The sequence below is a fragment of the Petromyzon marinus genome, chromosome 5 (assembly GCF_048934315.1).
Source record: "Petromyzon marinus isolate PM22_M1 ecotype Great Lakes invasive population chromosome 5, UKy_Petmar_22M1.pri1.0, whole genome shotgun sequence".
Classification (NCBI taxonomy): Eukaryota; Metazoa; Chordata; class Hyperoartia; order Petromyzontiformes; family Petromyzontidae; genus Petromyzon; species Petromyzon marinus.
In genome coordinates this window covers 15,452,590-15,474,074 of record NC_133671.1, presented here as the reverse complement: position 1 = coordinate 15,474,074, position 21,485 = coordinate 15,452,590, and the positions used below count along the sequence as shown (strand labels likewise).

Below are 21,485 nucleotides of genomic sequence, written 5' to 3'. Positions count from 1 at the left end.
ATGACACCAACGTCAGCAATTGGGAACAGTAAGAGTGTCGTCCTACTTGGTATGGGTGCTGCGTCTCTTGGCAAGCAGGTGGTCCAAGGAATTGTGTCACAGCCTGGGAAGCTTCAGGGAAGCCTCCATCAGGGTCGAAAGATTGAAACGTGGTCAGTTTCTGCAGAAAAAAATTCACAGAGTGCACAAAAGCACAGACGACGGCATGACGTTTCCCTACACGAACAATGCTATTAAATCGATATTAATGTCCTGTAAAGGAACAGTGATTTGAATATCGTATCAGTTGTCAGTTTGTCTCCCAGGGAGATAATTATATATTCAGTTGGTGATCTATATATATCTCTATCTATCTTCTTCATTCACACATTGTCAGGAGGCTACTGTCTATTAGTGCAGTAATTTATAATTGCCCCTGCGTGTAATTTTTTCTTAGAAAAAATATATTTTGGGTTTTTACAAAAATTCCCATTTAACGACAATGACAAAGAAGACAAAATTCTGCTGGTTACATAATGAGCCACGACATCGCAACCTCCCCGTCACCATCCTCGCACGGAACAGCCAAAAATCCCCACATCCTTTCAAGAGAAGTAGGCAAAGCAGCAATTCACACAAACGGTGATTTGATCAATCGGTACATTTCAGGGACTCGATTCAATTCGAGAACTTATTATTTGTGTTTTGATTTTCGCCATCTTGTTTCGAGTTCTAGTTTGTGCCGTTCACCATGGAAGTCGAGTTTACCATGGAAGTCCAGTTTACCATGGAAGTCCAGTTCACCATGGAAGTCCAATTCACCATGGAAGTCCAGTTTACCATGGAAGTCCAGTTTACCATGGAAGTCCAATTCACCAGGGAAGTCCAGTTTACCATGGAAGTCCAGTTTACCATGGAAGTCCAGTTTACCATGGAAGTTCTTGTTTGTGCTGTTCACCATGGAAGTCCAGTTCACCATGGAAATCCAGTTTACCATGGAAGTTCTAGTTTGTGCTGTTGACCATGGAAGTCCAGTTCACCATGGAAGTCCAGTTTACCATGGAAGTCCAATTCACCATGGAAGTCCAGTTTACCATGGAACTTCTAGTTTGTGCTGTTCACCATGGAAGTCCAGTTCACCATGGAAGTCCAGTTTACCATGGAAGTCCAGTTCACCATGGAAGTCCAGTTCACCATGGAAGTCTCGTTTACCATGGAAGTCCAGTTTACCATGGAAGTCCAGTTCACCATGGAAGTCCAGTTCACCATGGAAGTCCAGTTTACCATGGAAGTCCAGTTCACCATGGAAGTCCAGTTTACCATGGAAGTCCAGTTCACCATGGAAGTCCAGTTTACCATGGAAGTCCAGTTTACCATGGAAGTCCAGTTCACCATGGAAGTCCAGTTTACCATGGAAGTCCAGTTTACCATAGAAGTCCAGTTCACCATGGAAGTCCAGTTTACCATGGAAGTCCAGTTCACCATGGAAGTCCAGTTTACCATGGAAGTCCAGTTTACCATGGAAGTCCAGTTCACCATGGAAGTCCAGTTTACCATGGAAGTCCAGTTTACCATAGAAGTCCAGTTTACCATGGAAGTCCAGTTCACCATGGAAGTCCAGTTTACCATGGAAGTCCAGTTCACCATAGAAGTCCAGTTTACCATGGAAGTCCAGTTTACCATGGAAGTCCAGTTTACCATGAGCAGGAGTTGGCAACCTGCAGCTCTGCAGCAGCGTGCGGCTCTTTAAGGACTCCTTTGTGACTTTTTTTTATTACGGACCACCGCCTCGTATTCTCATCCATTGGAGCTCTTGAAATATCGAGCGTTTTACCGAATTCGACAAAAATGGCTCTTGTTGTTTTGGTTTGCGGTCTCTGGCCTAGACTAACCGGACATGTCTGTACTGGGTGGCGATGCAGCAAGGCCACGTTGCTTCGTCCAGGAGTGTGATTTTCATTGTATTTCTTCAAAATGTTCTCTCTCACAACTTTATCAAATCACCTTTTTTCTTTCTCTCTCTCTCGATGTAGTCGTGTAGAGTTCCAGATGTGATTCGCGAATAGCCAAAATCGCCGTTAGGTTCGGAATAACGAGGGAATACTATAATATAATCTACCAACGTATGTGTTGGGTTTTTTTGTCAAGGAAAGACTGAAACACTGCATGGTGGTGAGATGTTAACTACCTCGCCTGGTATACAGGATGTCGTGGGTTCGATCCCGACCCTGACGCCTGCTGCTGTATATTTGGAGTTTGCGTCTCTCTCTCTAATCATTACCATCACGTTGGCTAGGAGATGTTAACTACCTCGCCTGGTATACAGGAGGTCGTGGGTTCGATCCCGACCCTGACGCTTGCTGCTGTATATTTGGAGTTTGCGTCTCTCTCACCGTGGTTCCGTGGAGTTTTCTCCAGGTCCTCCTCTTTTTCCCTCCACATTTACAAACAATGCGTTTGGAGTGTTTGGCTGCTATCAATTTCCACGTGACAAGCCACTTTGTTGAGCTATTATTTGTGGCCAGGTCGCTTCTTAAAAAGAGCTATATAGCTCAATGGGTTTTACCTGGTCAAAAAAAACAAAAAGTTTAGTTTTATAGTTTAGCTTAGTTCCACTGGGGGGGGGGGGGGGGGGGGGGGGGGGGGGGCTCTGTTACCTGGGAGTGACAAGAAGCTTGGGGTCCCGAAGCGTAGAAGTCTGTGCTGTTCGTGTGGGACGAGGAGAACGGCCCTAGCTGAGGCTCTGCAGTCTGCACGGTAAACGCCGTCTCTGCAGGCTGCTGCTGCTGCTGCTCCTGCTGCTGCTGCTGCAGGAAGGCTGGGCGTCCCATCGGCAGCAGGTCTGTTATCGCGTACGGCAAAGTAGATTTCAATTAGCCTGCTACTGATTACGAATCAAACAGCTCATATATGCAACGTAGAAAATCAAGATATTTTTTTTTTTTTAAATCCCTTCGTATTATAAAAATGCAATTGATATATTTTACATTGTTGTGCATTGTTTCAGCCAGTTTGTTTGATGTCTGTATTTGTAATGTTTAGGCACCTGTTTTTGGCCAGTTTGATTTTTTCATTAGTTTGATGTATTTTTTTTTTTACCCAGATATCCGTTGAAAAAGGGGTTTCTGGTCTCAACGGGATTTTCAGTGACATCTGAAACGGCTGAAAAATACGTCTGCATAATAGCCTGAAAAACGCATTACCCTGTACCATTGATTTAATGCAGACGGTGAGCCCTTGTGGTTTAAAAAAGTAAAAAGATTGAATGCTGGTATTAAATAGTTACATTAAAAGATCATATCAGACTATAGTATAACAGGCTTTGTGTAAAATGGAGGGCTATCCTACCAGTGCAGGGCAGAGGGAGTAGCGGGAGATACAAAAATTTGAAAAAGAGCTTTACAGCTTATCGGATTCCTCCAGCACAAATGAACATTCTGATTCTGATATGAGGACAGTGGATCTGACTTGAGAAGAGGCACAGAAAACAATCACGTGGTGAAGCAATTTCGGAGTAGCCTTCTCCAGTATCGGGACTTAGAAACAGCATATAAAGAATACGTGTACATGAAAAGAACTTATTTTTGTGTTTAGTTTGTTGTCTTTCTCCCGCACCTCCGATCAGCACGGTTGTCTACGTATGGTGCGAAAGAGGTTCATTTTGATCAGTGATTTTTTTCACTGATTAAATTAAATCACTTATTAAATTAAATCACTGATTTTAAAGTGATTTAATTTATTTTATACGTGACTTTACCGAAAGAACCAAAGAGTATGGATCCCTGCAGTCACGAAAACTTCAAATCTAGGAAAAAGGTTCAATATACAAACATGCATAAAGGAAGGGATCATTGATGTCCAATAAGCAACGGCATTAAAGTGTAATTATTAACATTGGGCTCCCTTCACTAGTATTACCAAAATATGGAAACGTTTGTTATTTATGGTGAGGAAATCCCACAATTGCATGCATTTATATAATACTGTAAGTACATATACGGTATGAAAAATGTTGGTTTTTAAATTACGGACCTTGGGACTCTCAGAGTTCTGCTTTACATGTGCACACAACTTCATAAATCACATGAAAATGGGCAAATGCACAATGTACGCATCTTATGACTGGAATACACATTGACAAAACACGTGAATCAATAATGCTGCCTGAAAATATGTTTTACATATAATCGGTGACGTTTCAGGCAATGGCCCTTCATAGCTCAATAGTTATATACATATATTTCTATTGTGGGTTACATTATAACAGAAGTTTGTGAAATACTAGCACATGGAATTTTGTTAGCTTTTTACAATGGTTGAAAGTTATATTCTAAAAGCGATTCAGCACAGCACATGTCCTAATACTGATAACACTGCACTTCAATACATATATCTAATTTTTATTTAAAGCTTTCGTGACTGCAGGGATTCATATTATTGGTTCTTTCGGTAAAGTCACGTAGAAGGGAAGCAATAAAATAATAAAAATATAAAACAATAAAATTCTCACGACGTTTCGACTGCAACACAAGCAATCATCATCAGGTGTGAAAACCACAGCAAGAAAACGTCGTGAGAATTTTATTATTTTATATTTTTATATTATTTTATTGTTTCCCTTCTACGTGACTTTACCGAAAGAACCAAGAATACATATATCTAGTTATTAATATCAGTTTACATGGGTATTGGCAGGTATTGTACGCATGCATAGAAATATTTACAGGGCAATAATGCGACATAATACCAACATAAATAGCAATAAGTTAATCATAACGCAAAAATATGTAAACGTATATAAAGTTGGGCATTATTACAGTAAATATACTTTCTTAATGTGAATCATTTAAAGCTTGGTTTATCACTCATTCACAAACACACGGCAACACGCTATTGAACCAGACAAACTATTTGCGACACCACAGGACGGAACGGAAACAATTAAAGTTTAGTAATTTCCAAAACAATTCGGCCCCTACCGTTATATCTGCAAGACTTGGATGAGCCATTTGTACAGAACTGCAGGGTGAAGCGACCATGCATTGCAGCTCCTATACCAGCAGATTATTTGACTCAACGGACACCGCGTCGGTACATAACACTGGCTTAGAAATACGGCCATCCATGCATGGGTGCCGCCGTGTGGCCACGTGACTCTTGCATTGAACTTTTGACCTGGAAGGGAGGCCCACGCCCGCTGTAGGGTACATTTTCCAACGTTGGCAGCCCAAGCATGAAACCGCGCACTCTTGTCCGCTTCTCTAATTAGCGACGAACTAGCGAGAACATTTCTCAGTAAAATTGGAGAAAAAATGAGGAAGCCTTAAGATTGTGAGTCTTAAGTTTAAAAAGTCTTATTTTTTGTTGTTATTCAAATGAAAATAAAAAAAATAGCGACAATAACGAAATATAATGAATCTGAAAACCATTATAAATATGATTACCACACTTTATTTCAATGTTCAACATGATATATGGTACTTTAGTAAGGTTTATCAAGACGTATTTAAATAATACATTGTTCAGCTCGTATTAATCAACTGCTGGATGAAGTCCTCCCACACCTTTCGGTCACGGGGAGGTGGGGGGTTGATTGTACTTCCACGCGCTCGCAAGCAAGGAATGCTGAAAGAGAATGCCCAGGACCGGTTCAGATATAACTCACCTCCGGTGTTCGCCATGGCTGGGAATCAAACGTGGTTATACCCAAATCAATGGTGTAACGTGCTGACGATTGTGTCACCACTTCACCACACTCAAAAGAAAACAGTAACGAAAATAAAGTAATAATTCTGAAACAGGCCGTGCATCGAGAAGTGTCCAATTAACAGCGTTAAAACCCCATTAATTGGCACGCTGATTGTGTGTGTGCGTGCCAGTGTTTCCTTTACAGACACATACCCTGCAAGGAATCCATCGTGTCCATGTAATCCTCCAGGCTGGGCTGCAGCTGAATGAGGCCTGGCTGGATGACGTCTGCATTGCTGGCGTGGGCTATGCAGATCGGGCAGACACACAGTGGGATAAATAAAATACCGTCAGCATACCAAGGCACGTGGTACACATGTTACACAGCGAGGAACAAGAGGTGGCACCGTGAATACTATATAATTTCTCAGGTATATATATATTTTTGTTACAATGGAAATGTGTAGTGTTGTTATCTTCCCACTGCCAGAAGCACCTCCAGGGTAAACTGATTGATTACTCAAAGGAAGATTGTGAGGGTTGCTCATTTTTAATATGGGAGAGTGAGGAGTTGGGATCCATTTTTTCTCCCATGCATTTCCCTCAATATTTTTTTTTGGGCACCACTGCGGATATTTTTTTTTTATTGTGCTTTAAGACGACCGCAAAAAGGGGCAATAACTCGATCCAAAATACAATGAATCTTAACAATATTTGGAATGTATTAACTATGCCTTGATTCTTGATGCACTATCGACACACTATGCACAAGGACGGCGAACCCACAGTGGCTGATCACAATTTCTTGACAACCAAGTTCAACTAACTCATCAAAACTGCCGGGTGACAGGAACAGCACAACGATTAAGGAGTTCACATCAGTCTTGCTTTATAGACGGGATGCACAGGAGCGAAGCTTAGTTCGAGGTTAACAGCCACAAGGCCAAGCTGGGGCCAAGGGCCAGGAGTCTATGAGGTGAAGGCCAGTGTCAAGGCCAGTCAAGGCCGGGTCCTCTCGGCTTAGTTCAGTGTCAAGGCCGGTGCTCCTAAGCTGAGCTCTCTGACCGAGGCCACACGCCCATGACGCCAAGGCCAAGGTCTGGGATAGGAGTCTGTGCTCTGGCCTGAATGATATGTTTTAGCCAGTGCTCCAATGCCCCCAGAATGGCAGAATGTCTGCAGCTACAGAAAATGGCAGTTACACCATGCACAGATACTGCATATAGGTGTGGGCGGTTAATTGGTCAGGACTGATATGTGAAGGCCAGATATGCAACGATGTTATGCACTGCAACATGCAAACTAGCTAAACGGCATTTTTTTTCAATTTTTAAATAAGTAATTATGATTAACTTGATCATTTAGTTTCATATTATATAAGGAACTACTGTGTATAAACTAAAATAATAAGATAGAATTTTACAATTTCATACTTGGTTTGCAAGCTTACAATTACAAGAAGAAGTATTACATTCACATAACAAACTTAGCAACAAATTGTTTTGCTATCATTATAAAAAATAAACACTTTGGAAAACTAAAATAAGAATGCAAGAAATTTTGTATAATGTTGACAATCACACGATGCTTTTTAAATAACTGAGCCATGCAAATGTGTTACTCAGAAATACTTTGCCAAGCATAGTGTTACAGTGTGTATTCAAAGATAATAATAATATAAAGACCCTCCCTCTCCTTTAGACTCTTTCAAAGATACATTATTCATGATTAATTTGCACTGGCTGGCATTCTATTTTATTATTTGGAATGGCAATATGTTCAGGAGCTAAATGCCAATGTCAAGGTCTGCTCGCCACGAGAGGGCTTTCACACCTCTGATTAGCACGGTTAGCTGCGGAAGGTGCAAAACAAGTTTCACATATTCATATACACACAAACATGACAGAGTTTGTGTCGTTTTTATCTTCTTCCTCCGTTAAAGGAGCGAAGACTACTGGACAGTGATTTAATATTTAGTCCATAGTATGGGTCGCATGGCCACAGTCGCACTTACGGCTTGTGTCTATAATTTTCTATTTGTTACTGATGAAAACTGTGCATTATTGCCATGCCAGTAATTGGTAGCAGGAGGCACCCTTACAGTGAAACATCACTGCATGCAAGCCATTTGCGGTGTGTGCTCTCCCAAGCAGTTCGCCAAACATCAAAGTGTTATCTATTTTTGTTACTGAAAACATTTTCGATAATTGCGTGGCATCTGGAAAGGACCTCCTTTATTATTCTAGAAATGCCGCGTGTTTTAGAGAGCCAGGCAAGAGAAGTAAACCGTGACTAAAAGGGTGGGGTTTTTTTATCATGGTTTTCTTTTAATACACACTGTGTCACAATAGCATCCAGCATATGGTGGTGAGGGTGGAGCATTCTAGCACAGGCGTGGGTGTCAATTAGGCTTGCCACTTGTTCGTGTTTGACCTGGTTCAGTCCAGGAATTGGTTTCTGTGTTCAAGTGGCAGGAATTGATTTTGTTTTACCGAGATCTGGTTGCATTGTGTTGAACTTTATCAAAGTGCCACTGCGCAGTTTTGATACACTTAGAATCGTAGACTGACTGAAAAATATGTCTTAGTTTGGTCGACAGTGGAGAACGTGGCAACCCGAATGTCAACTCTAACCAACCGGTGGTACCAACAGCCTTAACCTACAATCAGTGAGCCGGAATAGTGATTGGCAAAAGGGCAGTGCTAATAAAACATATGAAAGCATGACCAAAAGATGGCAGTGCAGCAATAGATTCTTGGATCCCATCTGTGCAGAGCTTTAAGTGTTATCTCCGTATATGTGTGAGGTTTCTTCAGCTACTCCAGTACCCTCTCACACATCAAACACAAAGTTCATAGAATTGGCCAAACAGCCCAATTAAGGACCTTCCTAAGCAAGACGATTGAGTCTCCGTGAGGCTTTCCTGAGACAACAACAAAACACATTATTCTTATAATAATCATCATCATCATCAGCAGCAATGGTCAACCCACTGCTGGATGGAGGCCTCCTCCCCAAGCTGTCGCCACATCTCATGAACCTGTGAATGTAAAATCATTTATTTCTCACGTAGGAATGTGTTCATGAATAAAACACGCTGACCTATAGCTGCGGATGGATGTTGTTTAGTTTGCGCGGTGATTCTCGCCTCGCTATAAAACCGCGCTGTAAAAACCCAACTTCATCTCAGTACGTGTTGAATGCCATCAGTCAACGCGATCCCAAATATACTCATGCTTCGACCTTCACGTTCTCCACATGGGGATTGCGAGGACACGTAGAAAATCTAAACACTCGCAGGTATTTGCACCGTGCACATGGGGTTTGTAACGGTGCATGTCGATTCATCGATTAATATCGATTCATCTATGAAAACAGTTTTTATTTCAAGCTTGCAATGAATGCATCCCACTGCGTGTGCAGGCATAAATGTTCTCCCATTTTGTATAAGTTGTGTATACAATTGGATAGCATGATTCACACAGCCAAGAGAGGATCCGACATTCACCACAATGTTAAACAAATTATACATTCTTGAATCACGATGACTCCCCAAAATCGCAACAATTTTTCGTATCGCCGGGAAAGCCAATTGTGACACCCCTATTGCATGTAGATTCGCATTCTACAAAAGGGACAAGCCTCACACGGAACACCAACATCGTGAAAGTGCAACATTACACATCCAACAGCCAGACACTTTTTGGTTTCATATATTTGCTTTCATCGCTGCAACTACACCACAGGCAGTCGATGTGGTGGGGTACAAGGGTGGGTGCTCTAACCCCTTCCAAGACGTCTGACCGTCATGGAAGAGTAAACCGAGTATCCTCTCGAGGGGGGCTCCCTAGATATCCCTCGAGCGGAGGCCCATCCATCAGCAGTGACGCGAGCAAGTAATGGAAGGGCTACACCTTGCACTACAAGTGGACATTGATCGCTCTGTAACCCGTAGTTTTACAAATCATTGCTGACATCTGAGCTCGTTTGTGGAGAATGTCAACGCACACATGGCTGCGGTTAATGAGGAAGTTATGCTCTTGGGTGAACTTCTAAAAAATGTGATGGCAGATAACGTACTGTTTACAGAGAACCACTTTGACCCTCACAAATCTAAACCCACAACAAGCACCTACATAGCTTGTGTTTCAACTCTGTCGATAAAAATTTGTTTTAATAAAAGCATTGCTAATTTACTGAATTGTATATTCAAGCAGTACAAATTCTACATCACCAAACCAGGAACCATTCTTTTCCCATACTAAAGAAGTACTTACATTTTATCAACCTCTAAAGGTGATAGGTCAAGTTTCCCTCAGACTGGAAATTGAGCTCACAGCCTCATGATTTTGAGTTATGTATTGTAACTGCAGTGCCACTTGGTAATACAGCAGAAGCTCAATAATCAGTGTTGATATGGAAAGGACTATGTCGCGGATCCTGTAATCCATGGTGTACCGCATAGATTTACACAAAATAATGTGGCGATGTGGGGTGCTGTGAATTATGGGAGGAAAGAGCTGCGGGGTTCCATTGATCTGTGGGAATATTGTGGATTGTAGGGTAAGCATGGCACAGGACTATTGGCCACATTAATCTGCGATAAATTTGTGGATAATGAGGCTACAGACCCAAATGCCACAAATCTGCCATATTGGTGTATGTCATTTGTCTATGCTAATGCAAAACAAAACATTAAAATTGCAAAAAATTTTTTTAAATCCTACCTCCGTGTCTACCCTGTAGTTTCGCTCCTTCAGCTGTGCCCCCCACTTCTACGGATTGTGGTGTCCGGTCCGTGAAGTGTTTTCAATCTGCCGCGGTTTGCCATGGATATTGAGGCATTCACAAACCGCCAATAATCCGTCAATTACAGGGATTGGCGGATTATTGAATTATGGATTACTGTATTTTCTGCTCTAATACCATTAATTCGATGATAAACATATTGGTATTCGTAACATCGTTATACATTATATATTTGGCATGTCCAATGTTAGATATAGTGTTTTATTGCCAAAGCAGTTGTTACTAATTTTCTGAAAATTAATGTTATCGAATAGTCAAATGTACACGTGGAAGGGGCCGACTGTAGCGTTTTAGAGGCCTGGGGAAATATTAATGAATGAGGCCCACTCTGAGGCCTCCTTGGCTTTTTTAAGCACCCCCCCCCACCCTCAGATATGAGGCAAATGGAAAACTGCCCCAATCGGCCCCATCCTCTCTCTTTACGTCCCTGACACCCAGTCCGTTGCTGAATGCACTCCCAGTGCCGTAGCAGCATCAATGTACCAATTTCACGCGGGTTTGGCCACGCGAAGCTGTGCTGCGCCAGGCTCGAGAAGAGCGTGTCACTGAAGTCCATGATCATGGTGTCCAAGTGCAGTGTCCACGCCGACTCGTTCTGCTGGTCGCACGGCTGCGCCTGCTGTGTCGAATGTCCCAGTGCCACGTCATCCTGGGCGCGACAAGCGTGGGTAAAGAAGAGTGAGGGAGACAGGACTGCCAAGGTATGGCGATGTTACGATATATAGTACGGTAGAGGTCAAGTTGCAACCCTGAACTTGCTTGCTCACACTGATGCGAGCAGAAGGATCTCCTCTAAAGGAAGCCCTATAGAGAGCCTTTACAGAATATTTTTGACAACTCTAAAATATGGGAGTACCCACATTTAAAAAAATAAAATTGCTAAATGCCCACATTTTACCCCACCACGCACGACTAACTCGTATGAGGTAAGGTCCATGATAATCTAATAATTTGTTGGGCAACAAATTGTTGTACGATGATTACAGTACGTATTCTATTTCAGTATTTTATTTTCTGACCAAATATTTATGAAGCAATAAACATAATGAAAGTTCTCAATAAATTAGCTATCATCCATTAAATGAGTGTTTTGCAATGGAGTAATTGACGACAGTGTGGTTATATGACGTTATATATAAATTATTTAGCTCTTATGTCATTGACAGAATATGCATAATAAGCATTAGAATGTGTTTCCGATACATAAAATGATTAGAAGACTCATGGCAGGCTGATATTGAGTGAACTGCAGCTGAAGGACTTCACGTATTTGCCATTCGTACTAAGAGTACTACAAAGCACGTAAAACAATGTGAAACACAATTACAACGCTATGGGAAACTGATATCGCAATAACATATCATGATAATTGATATCAGATTGAATCGTGAAAACATATTTTGTGGCAGCCCTACTCAAAAAGCTGGTGTGAACATGCATCAGTTGGGCCAGCAACAGTCGGCATTTACGAGTATCATTTATCCCAGAGAAAATTTTGCAGTATCGAAAGTAAGATTTTTCCTTGTAAAATAGTCGCATAGCTGCCCCGCATTTTTTATATTTTCACAGCAGTTTTTTTTAATCGTTGAAACAAAAACATTCCCTTATTACTGCCACTGACAAATGGAGTTGACTGGCATGCCGCTGAGGCACGCGGTTCAAAAAATGATTTACACGTGCAATTACCAACCTTGGCGAGACTTGCCAGCTCATCATCCTTGACTCTCTGCAAATGCATCAAAGTTTAAATAGCGTGAGGCACCGTAATAAAGTTATTTAAATTGTCAGTCGCAAAATATATATTTTTTTATTAAGAACATGCATTAACATAATTGGCTACAATAAAAATTACGTAATAGGCCGATGAAAGGCAGTACGTGGCCTTTTTTTGTACACGTGGTAAACCGAGCCACTGAACAGAAATAGCGAACATAACTCAAGTCCTAGGACACAGCCGGTGTCCAGGAGCCCCGATGGGCTGAGCCGTCAGCTTCAGGAGGGGGGAAGAGATCTCTGACAACGCGCCCACGTTGCTGGCGCCGGCCGCCTGTAATACGGCACTCTGGAGGCGGCGAGATGGGTTGGCGGATCGCACAAATGTCGCGAAATGCCACTCCCTTAGGCGTCGAGGTGCCATGGCCTGGCTCGCCATGGCCTGGCTCGTGGCACAGCAAGTGGGACCAATCACCATCTGTTTTCGTCTGTGCCTTGAGAGAGTGTTGCCCTCCTCGAACGTGTGGGTTTTCTCTGGGTGCTCTGGTTTTCTCCCACTTATGAGTATAAACTCTCATTATTAATTAGCTGAAAGCATCTTATGATTAAAAAAAAAGCCTACGCAGGACCCTCCTGAAAAAGAGTCCTATGACTCAGTGTGGTCTTTGTGGATAGTTATGTATATGAAAATACTGTTGTTATCATTATTATTAGCCTTTTTCCCATCCAAAGACGGGTGTATTGCAGTAAATCTGAAACTTGCAAGCGAAAAGCAGCCGGCGACGTGTTATTTAGTGCATCCATTCGTGTGCAATTTGTAAGGCCGTGGTGACACAGACCTATTTCATGTGATGGTTATAATCTCTTGTTCATCGTGACGTCCTTTTTACTTTGATGTCTCAACAACTGCGTCACGGAGATCACGTGATGACGTGAGTGTTCTGCCTTTGTAGTGAGGGTTGTCAGTTGACGCCGAGGAGGGGGGAGGAGGCGCCTCGCCCCCCCCCCCCCCCCATGTGGAGTGACGTCAGCCGCTAATTATTATTAATGAAGGGGGGGGTGTCCATTTGGAGGACGTCACCTGTTCATGATTATTAATGAGGGGGGCTGTTCGATGTGTGACGTCACGCGTGGGACACCCAGACATTATTGGCTCATTATAGCAGTCAATTCTTATGAGTTTAAACACTGGTTATAATTTAGTCATTCATTGAATGCGGGGGTTCGAGTTTATAAAGAGGGCATAGACATGTACAACCTATTGTCAATCCACTGCTGGATGAGGGCCTCCCCACACTATGCAGGTCATAGTGGTTATTTGGCCATACTTCACCGTGCTGGTTAATGCCATTTGGTAAAGGCAGAGAGCATCGCTGTGAGAGCATAGTACTGTAGCACATGACGATGGATTGTATGCACTGCCCTCTGCTGCCCACCATACAGCCCTACAGCCTAGAACACCCGTTGTGAATGATGTTCATCTATCAAAGCACCATCGAGGCCAATTTGGTCAAAGGCTACAGAGCTATATATATACATATTATGGCACTGTATACAGTACTCGTAGTAACACATATTTATAGATGTTCTGTTCAGTAACATTGTGGCCACATCTAAATGACAAAAAATATTCTATGTGACTTTACCGAAAGAACCAAGAATATGAATCCCTGCAGTCACGAAAGCTTTAAATCTAAATCCTAAGAGGGTCATTCATCCCTTGCAAAGTAATGACGCCGTAGATTTCTTCCACTAATAAAAAAAAATAAACCACACTGCTGGCCGAGTTCGGTTACCGCTCGTGTGAGATGTCTCCTGACTCAATTTTCCTGCCGCAGTTTAGCGGTTCCAAAACTAGAGCCCTGAACGGAGCTCGAGCCAGGCCCTTCGTTCCACATCGACTTTTCCACTTCTGTGATCTCTCCTCACGCCACCCGCCGTTGTGTGGGAGGTCTCGCTGAATGTACACACAATGGAGGCTCACACGCATTTGCTCACCCGTTTTTTGAAGTAGATTCTCCAGTTGTGGTATTCCTTGATGACTATTTCTATCCGCCTCTTCCAGTACTTTCCTTCAAGTATATTTGCCTGGCACAGCACACCCAAGGTTACTGTTTGTTTAATTTCCAGCCAATCCACGGCTGATGAACGTTTGGCTCATTGGGGGTTCTTGGACCATGCATCACCACCCTAGTCAGTAAAAGTTAAAGCCCAAGGGCTTGTTCAGATATAATTCGCCACTGATGTTTGCCATTGAAAGAAACGTACTCAGGTCACCTGGTGCATGGCGCAGTGCGCCAGCCATTAGGCCACACTGCTCTCTCCCAAGGCTACTATTAGGAGATCATAATGGCAAGCGCTGAGTGTAAGAACAGCATTGTCAGCTGCTGTTGCTCAGCGTGAGGGCGAGGAGGGGGTAAGATGGTACTTATTCGAAAATTGAGAAACTGCTTGGGCCAATCTTAGAGCAGGCTTCTTATTTGAGCTCAACGTGTAAAGCATCTTATTGCGTGACGCGTCGTTTATCAGTTTTCCAATTAACTTTTCTGTTCTAATAAGTTCTGTCCTTCAATAAAAGTTATTTTGTAAATCAATACGATGGATAAAAAATGCGTATGACCTTCCAAAATAACATATCCCACTTACAATTAGGTTAAAAATGTAAGCGTCCTTTATTATTCGTCAAATACACGCATTTACACGCGTAGTGTATAGGGTTTTAGCTGAAATAAGTTATATGGGGTGGATTCCATCTTGCCACAGACCAACCTATGATCAGGACACCATTGGGAAATAATGCATTCATCACAGCACACAATACCAGAAATGGACATTCAAGGTAATCTGCTCTCTTCTGAAAAACATTAAGTTAATTCATTCATTCATGAATAAAAGAAAGGCTCATTTTGATTTAAACAATGTATTACTCGGTTTTAATAATAGCATAAGCAAAAATATGAAAGCATCATCAACAAATCTAAACTCGGTCATGTGTTTTTTTTAACAATTACGTTATATTTCGTACAGTGTGACAGGGTTGACAATTTTAACAAAACATTTAACATTTTTTTATTCGCCAAATATTGCATTACAATTCGTGAACCCCTTCTCACCATCACCAATTAATTGCATGCACATATGTTGAACTTCTTTCGCACCGTGCGTAACCAATCGTGCTCATGTAGCGGCTGTGAGTCCATTTTTATAATAATGACGATAATAGCAGGCGAAATAATCAGGCTCATCGTTCCAAAAATAATACGAACAGCGGCGTAAATTACCTGTGGCTTAAGATGCACGAGGGCATCGTGTCCATCAAGCGGCGTGACAAAGTGGCACACAGGGTTGTCCCGTCGTTCCACATCTGCGTCGTGGCAATAGAACGAGACGTAAAACAAAGAACGGCAGTGAGAATTTCGATTAAAAAAACGGCAGTGAGTTTTTTTTTTAAATATATTTCTTAGCGTGTGTGCGTTCCATGTGTATTATGACGTCCCATTGAGAGAGAGAGAGAGAGGGAGTCGATAAACTGACACGAGTATCGGTGGTGGGCCACTATCGCTTTGGCTGATTAACACGACGCCACGTCTTTTTTCCTGCACTGCAACTAAAATGGTTTTATTGTTTTTTTTTTATCACGTAAGCACTTTTATGCATAACGACCACCAGCCCTTTAATGCCAAGCACTTAATTTTTCTACGAACACTAATGCACTGGTGTATCACGTTTAGTCGTTAACAGTGATTTAAACACTTTTCTAAGATTGTATTTGTGCTCGGCATGCTTTGCCTGGGGGTGTTTATTTAAGTTGTGCGCTCTTCGTAGGCTATTACCAAATAATTCCACGCGAAAAAAAAGCAAATTCAGCGAAACTGCTGCGATACTTATTCGTCTTCTTTACAACGCATTCCGAATGTGCTCTCGGCATCATCGTGAGATGAAATGTCCATTTGGAACTCACGCAAAGGGCTCCATCACCTCGAGGGGAGAGGGAATTATTGCAGAGGTTAATTTTGACAGCCCTTCAAGTGACCGCCTATCGCCACCAGGAGTCCTCTTACTTTCCTGCACACCCTGCCATAAGGAGGCCTGCATCAGATGTCTGTCAAAGTAAAAATGTGTAATTCTCAGAGGTGAAAATTTTCCAAATCAAGTGGCAAACCAAAGTCAATATGACAGGGTTTTTTTTATTTATTGCGTGCAGTCATTGGTTACCAGTATGAGACCATGAACTCTCTATACTGGAAAATCCCGTTTAATAATGGGTGGCTGAATCCCAGATGCAAAACCGGATCTTAGTACCGCAATGTGGATAAGCCCACTCCATAGTATTGCAATGTGGATTTTTTTTTACATTTCCAGGAATGCTAATTATTTTGCTTGCGAGTACGAGATACGTCTCTGTTATGGAGAGACGTGAGCAAGCTGGGCTGTAAGTGTGAGGTTTAATGGGCTAAGGGGCTCTGCCAATTTGAGAACAGTAACGTGTGTTGATAAATAGATAATGCAGTCCAATCTGCGGTATATTGATTTTTCATTCGAGATGTGGATAATTAAAGCAACACAATACTGAATGTAATTGCCCAGAATGCACCCCGATTCCATCAGACCGCAGAAACTGAGCAGGGTTGAGCCTGGATAGCGGCTTGGATTGGTCACCACCACCATGCACATTAGACCGGTGCAGTAAGGCGTGGTTGTCAGTAGTGGGCAATGCAGCAAAATCCACTGTCGTTATGGACTCATTCCCACCTTCACCAACCTGCACTGACCAGCGTGGTGAAGTATGGTCAAATAACCCTCACTGTCTGCACGTTCGCCATTGGACTGACAAACGGGCTGCACCTGTATTTACCTGTGCAATACTCAGAGTAAACTGCTGGGGTTTTTTTTTTACCTCCTGGGCGTGAACGAGGGCACGTGGAACTGACAAGCGACGTCTGTCCCGTGATTGGCCTCACGCCTGCCTCGCCGGTAACATTAGCCTCGTAGATACTTAAAGCGATCCAACCACGTGCAGCCAACTGAAGTGTGTGTTTGCTGCGAGTGAGTGGGGAAACTGGCGAGTGTACGCGTAATTGAACTCTGCGCTAAAAGCAGCGGTGGTGGTGGGGGGGGGAGGGGCTTTTTCGGCCAAAGTTCACTGGGCCACCAGGCAATCACAACAAGCGAACAATCTTGCAAGCAATTTATTGACGCTCACCACCACCAGCACCACGTCAGGGAATGACAGCAGATCTCTCCACCCACTGCACTCCGCAAACATTACACCTGCCACTATTGATTGCTAAAATTATTTCCTACACATTGCTAATGTAAGTGACTGAAACTAACAGGATTTACGGATTTTCCTTAATTCTCATAAGTACTCCTCTATATGTTAGCTCTGTGGGATAGATTTTTTAAACTTTGGTAAACAAAGAGACGACATCGAAACTAATGAGAAAATCACCTGGATATAGTGAGATGTCCTTAATGCGCGTTACCAAGTGAGCTGAGTTAAGTACAGCTGAGGCGATCTTACCAGTGAATGGTTGTAAGGTCTCAGACAGATATCGGGCCAGTTTGTAGGTGAGTGAGTCAGTGGTGGAGACGATAGGACGAAGTGGTGTACCTTCTTTATGGATTTTTGGTAAGCCATACAATCTGAGTGGTCTAGCAGCCGAGGGTTTTAAGGAAATCCGCTTGGTTGGTTCGATTAAAGATGTCGAATCAGTGATGATATTGTTGGTTTTCGTAACGAGGCTGTTGGTAGGATCTCTTTTAATTTTTGTATAGCTACCATCATTAAGTAGGTCCAGAATGTTGTTATTGTATGTGGTTTTGTCCATGATGACTGTGGCATTGCCCTTGTCGGCTGAGAGAATGACGATGTCATCTCTCTTTTTTAATTGAGAAAGCTCAAAGCGCTCATCCTTGCTGATGTTGCTACTAGGTGTCTTAGCGTTTTTGAGGATTGCAGAAATTTACGATCTTGCCACGTCTGCAGTGATGTGTCCCAAACCCTTAAGGGCTACGTCGACCTGGGCAATGATATCATCCACTGGGATGTGTTTAGGAGTGACTGCGAAATTCAAGCCTTTAGCTAGAACCGATTTTAGGTATATATCAATAACACATACATTTTCGGGATGGAAAGGTTGCCCTAATTAACACCCCCCCCCCCGACCTCTCCTCTTCATCTATCGGTCTCTGGGAAAATGTGTTGAGATTTTGTCAATTAAGGTTGCAAGCTTTTGTGCACATTTGCAAACCATCCTCCAGGTGCCTTCAACCCACCTGTCAAGGCAGAGACTTACACTGTATGTGCCAGGCTCGCCAGATGGCATTGTTCAGTCGGATCTTGTCTCTCCACAGCAGCTTTAGGCCCTTGAAATTCTTCCACTTCGGTGAGACCAGCCGCGCACTGCTACGAAATGCGAACGTATGAAGCCCCAAGTTAGTACTGTAATAAGCACGTTCTAGTCTTAAATCATGTTTATTACTCTGTGATAACGCCCCCATGACCAAAAACAGTGTCGAAGATTGTCTTTTCACCAAAGTTGTGTGAGGTTAGCGTCTTCTGCAACTGTTTAGCTCTCTTTGTTGCAAACTCATTCCCCCTCTCGTGGAGAGCCTTCTCTCAGCAGCGGTGTGAGCAAGCAATTGCAGGGGCTGCACCTTTGACCATTGCTTTTGTCTTTTGCTTACAAACTCCATGATGCATTTGCTTCTTTATAAAATTAATACAACTCTGTACGTAAAACTTGATTCAAATGGATGCTGGCCTTTATGGGATTGATGGATTTACAAGTAGGCCACATTTATGACGATAGAATCAGCGTTTGAGTACAAATGCTGTACTCATATAATATGTAAATGAAAAAAAAACAATACATGCACAGTATATATATTTACTCTGTGGATTGCAAATGCTATTTAGATTTTAAAAACCAGGAACGATAAAAAAATGCATATGCAGTATGCATGTACTGTAATATGTTTTGACAGCGATCTGTCTCTGTTACGTATGTATGGATGTATGTTGAACTTCTTTCGCACCGTAGGTAGCCAACCGTGCTAATCGGAGGTGGACAACAAACTGAATTCAAAAAATGAGTTCTAAAGAAGTTGAGTTTTTAATTTAGCCACGTCTAAGTTTTCCTCCAGTCCTGGTTTTCTCATACTCCTGACTTCAAGGATGCTGTCCTGACATATACAAATTCCAAGATTTTTTTTCAGTTGGGCCAATAATACACCACAAGAGACAAAACATTCAAGGTGCCACGGTGGCAATATGGTATCTACCTCGCCTGATACAGGTCGTGGGTTCGATCACGACCCTGATGCCTGCTGTATATTTACAGTTTGCATGTCCTCCCCGTGGTTACGTGGCTTTTCCTCCGGGTCCTTCACATTCAGGACAATGCGTTTACAGTATTTGGATGCTATACATTTCCACACGATAAGCCACTTCGCTGAGCTTTAATTTGTGGCTAGGTTGCTTCTGAAAAAAAATAGTTCTACAGCTCAGTGGGCCTTATCTAGTAAAAAAAAAATAGTTTACCTGTGATTCTCCCCTCTTCTGGAATTGACAGATGTTGCACCTCAGAGGTGGCAACCCGAGTTACGAGTGTCAACATCGCTCTTCTATGTCGGTGCTTCCATAAATAAAACAATATGCTATCTATGAAAAAACTTGGCTTCAACAGATGAACACAACACTGTCGTGCAAAGCACTCTGGGATTCGTGTTAAGTTTCGTGCCGCCGAAGACACATTTTGGCATTTACATTCGCGTTTGATTCTTGCCTTTGAAGTGTCTCTTGAGGCAGATAAAGCGTTTGAGTTGGGTAACAACAAAACTGTTCTCCCAGCGGCTCGCAAATGGAGCGCGCAGCGGTTAATGAGTAACGCAGGCTTTCTGGTGCTGCTCTAAAACAAACACTTGAGGGGAGATAAGAGGGCGGCAGATGTTACCCATGAGGAGGGCACATGCATCGAGGTTTGTAACGTGTTCACGAGGTTCTGGCCAACAAGATAATAATAATACATTTCAACTTGTAACGCCCACAGTATTCGCTCACTCTCGTTGAGAGAGAGAGAACGACTCGGAGGCATGAGGGATCACAGACAAGCAGGAAGGCAGTCACGTGGTGAGCGGGCACTAGCAATTGCCCAAGGTCTGCGGTTCTCCGTATATGACGGTGTTATTGGCCAATTAATGGTTGTTTATATGTGGGAGGACACTGGAGCACCCTGAGAAAACCTAAGTATGCGAGGGGGAAACACTCTATTCCATACAGATGGAGCAGGTGGAGTCCACTATTTGCTGTACTCTACTGCCTTAAATCTTGATTTGAAGCTTTCGTGACTGCAGGAATCCATACTCTTTGGTTCTTTCGGTAAAGTCACATAGTTAGAAAAATAATAGATCTATTATTACACGTACTCATGAATAAGAGCCGAAATGTAGCTTTTGTGACACTTTTTGTTAAAACAGCACGTTACTTTACATACGTTATTTAATTTTCACTTAATAGTTGGCTGTAATTATCTCGGGATTTAATGTAAAAAACCACTCATTTTACGTGTAGCAAGATGTTATTATTAATTTAACCAGCTACGGAGGGAATCGTTATCAGAATGACTATAAAATACAATGTTTGGGCCACTCCCGCACCCTCATAAAAGTCCTGCCAACAATATACACGCACAACTCACCTGCCAAACCCATCTGTAGATCCAGTGCTGAGTGATGGTCTCACCCCCAAGCTGTGTTGGGTACTGGGGGTTGTTGGGCCAGACTTTGACCACCCTCGGTCAGTGCGAGATTGTGAACGCGGCAAACGTAGAATGTAGGAGCATAGCAATGGGTGTTGGTGCATTGCCCTCTGCTGCCCGTCAAATTACCTCACACTCATCCTGTAACCTCGTGGTTTTTGCATCCAAGCACGATCCACTATTCAGGCCCAATCCCTGCTCATCTTCCGAAATTTGACGTTATCCAGGCGCGGCACTGCGAAGCTTCCCAGATCGGGGACAATATCTGGCTTATTTTTGTCACACCTACCCCCCACCCCCCGTCGAGTATATGCAACGTGAATGAGGAGGGGGGGGGGAATGGCTTACTAAAGGAACAGTGAATAAGGAATGAGTGTTCTGAACTTGTGTTGTTTACGAATGGTCGTTGTGCCCTCAGTGAAAGATGCACAGTGTGTGTGGAGGGGTGTTGGGGGCTTTAACAAGCCACTGCGCTGAAACTGGAATTGCTTCGCAGATTCGTGAAGGATTCTTAATGGATTCATTGCCTACATC

The 21,485-nt window shown here is 42.8% G+C and overlaps 1 protein-coding gene across 3 annotated transcripts in view; it reads right to left on the bottom strand.

The window, feature by feature from the left end:
- The window catches only part of LOC116939123 (MLX-interacting protein-like), a 55,002-nt gene that overhangs the window by 16,868 nt on the left and 16,649 nt on the right, over positions 1-21,485 (bottom strand). For 2 of the 3 annotated variants that reach the window (XM_032947113.2, XM_032947115.2), the window contains exons 2-9: positions 18,489-18,598; positions 15,471-15,553; positions 14,188-14,277; positions 12,167-12,202; positions 10,960-11,125; positions 5,881-5,973; positions 2,637-2,821; positions 47-160 (exon numbers count right to left, since the gene is read on the bottom strand). In XM_032947113.2, coding sequence (XP_032803004.2) covers positions 47-160; positions 2,637-2,821; positions 5,881-5,973; positions 10,960-11,125; positions 12,167-12,202; positions 14,188-14,277; positions 15,471-15,553; positions 18,489-18,598 — 877 coding nt within the window. The remainder of the gene's footprint in view (positions 1-46; positions 161-2,636; positions 2,822-5,880; positions 5,974-10,959; positions 11,126-12,166; positions 12,203-14,187; positions 14,278-15,470; positions 15,554-18,488; positions 18,599-21,485) is intronic. The other variant, XM_032947114.2, reaches the window with a different exon arrangement.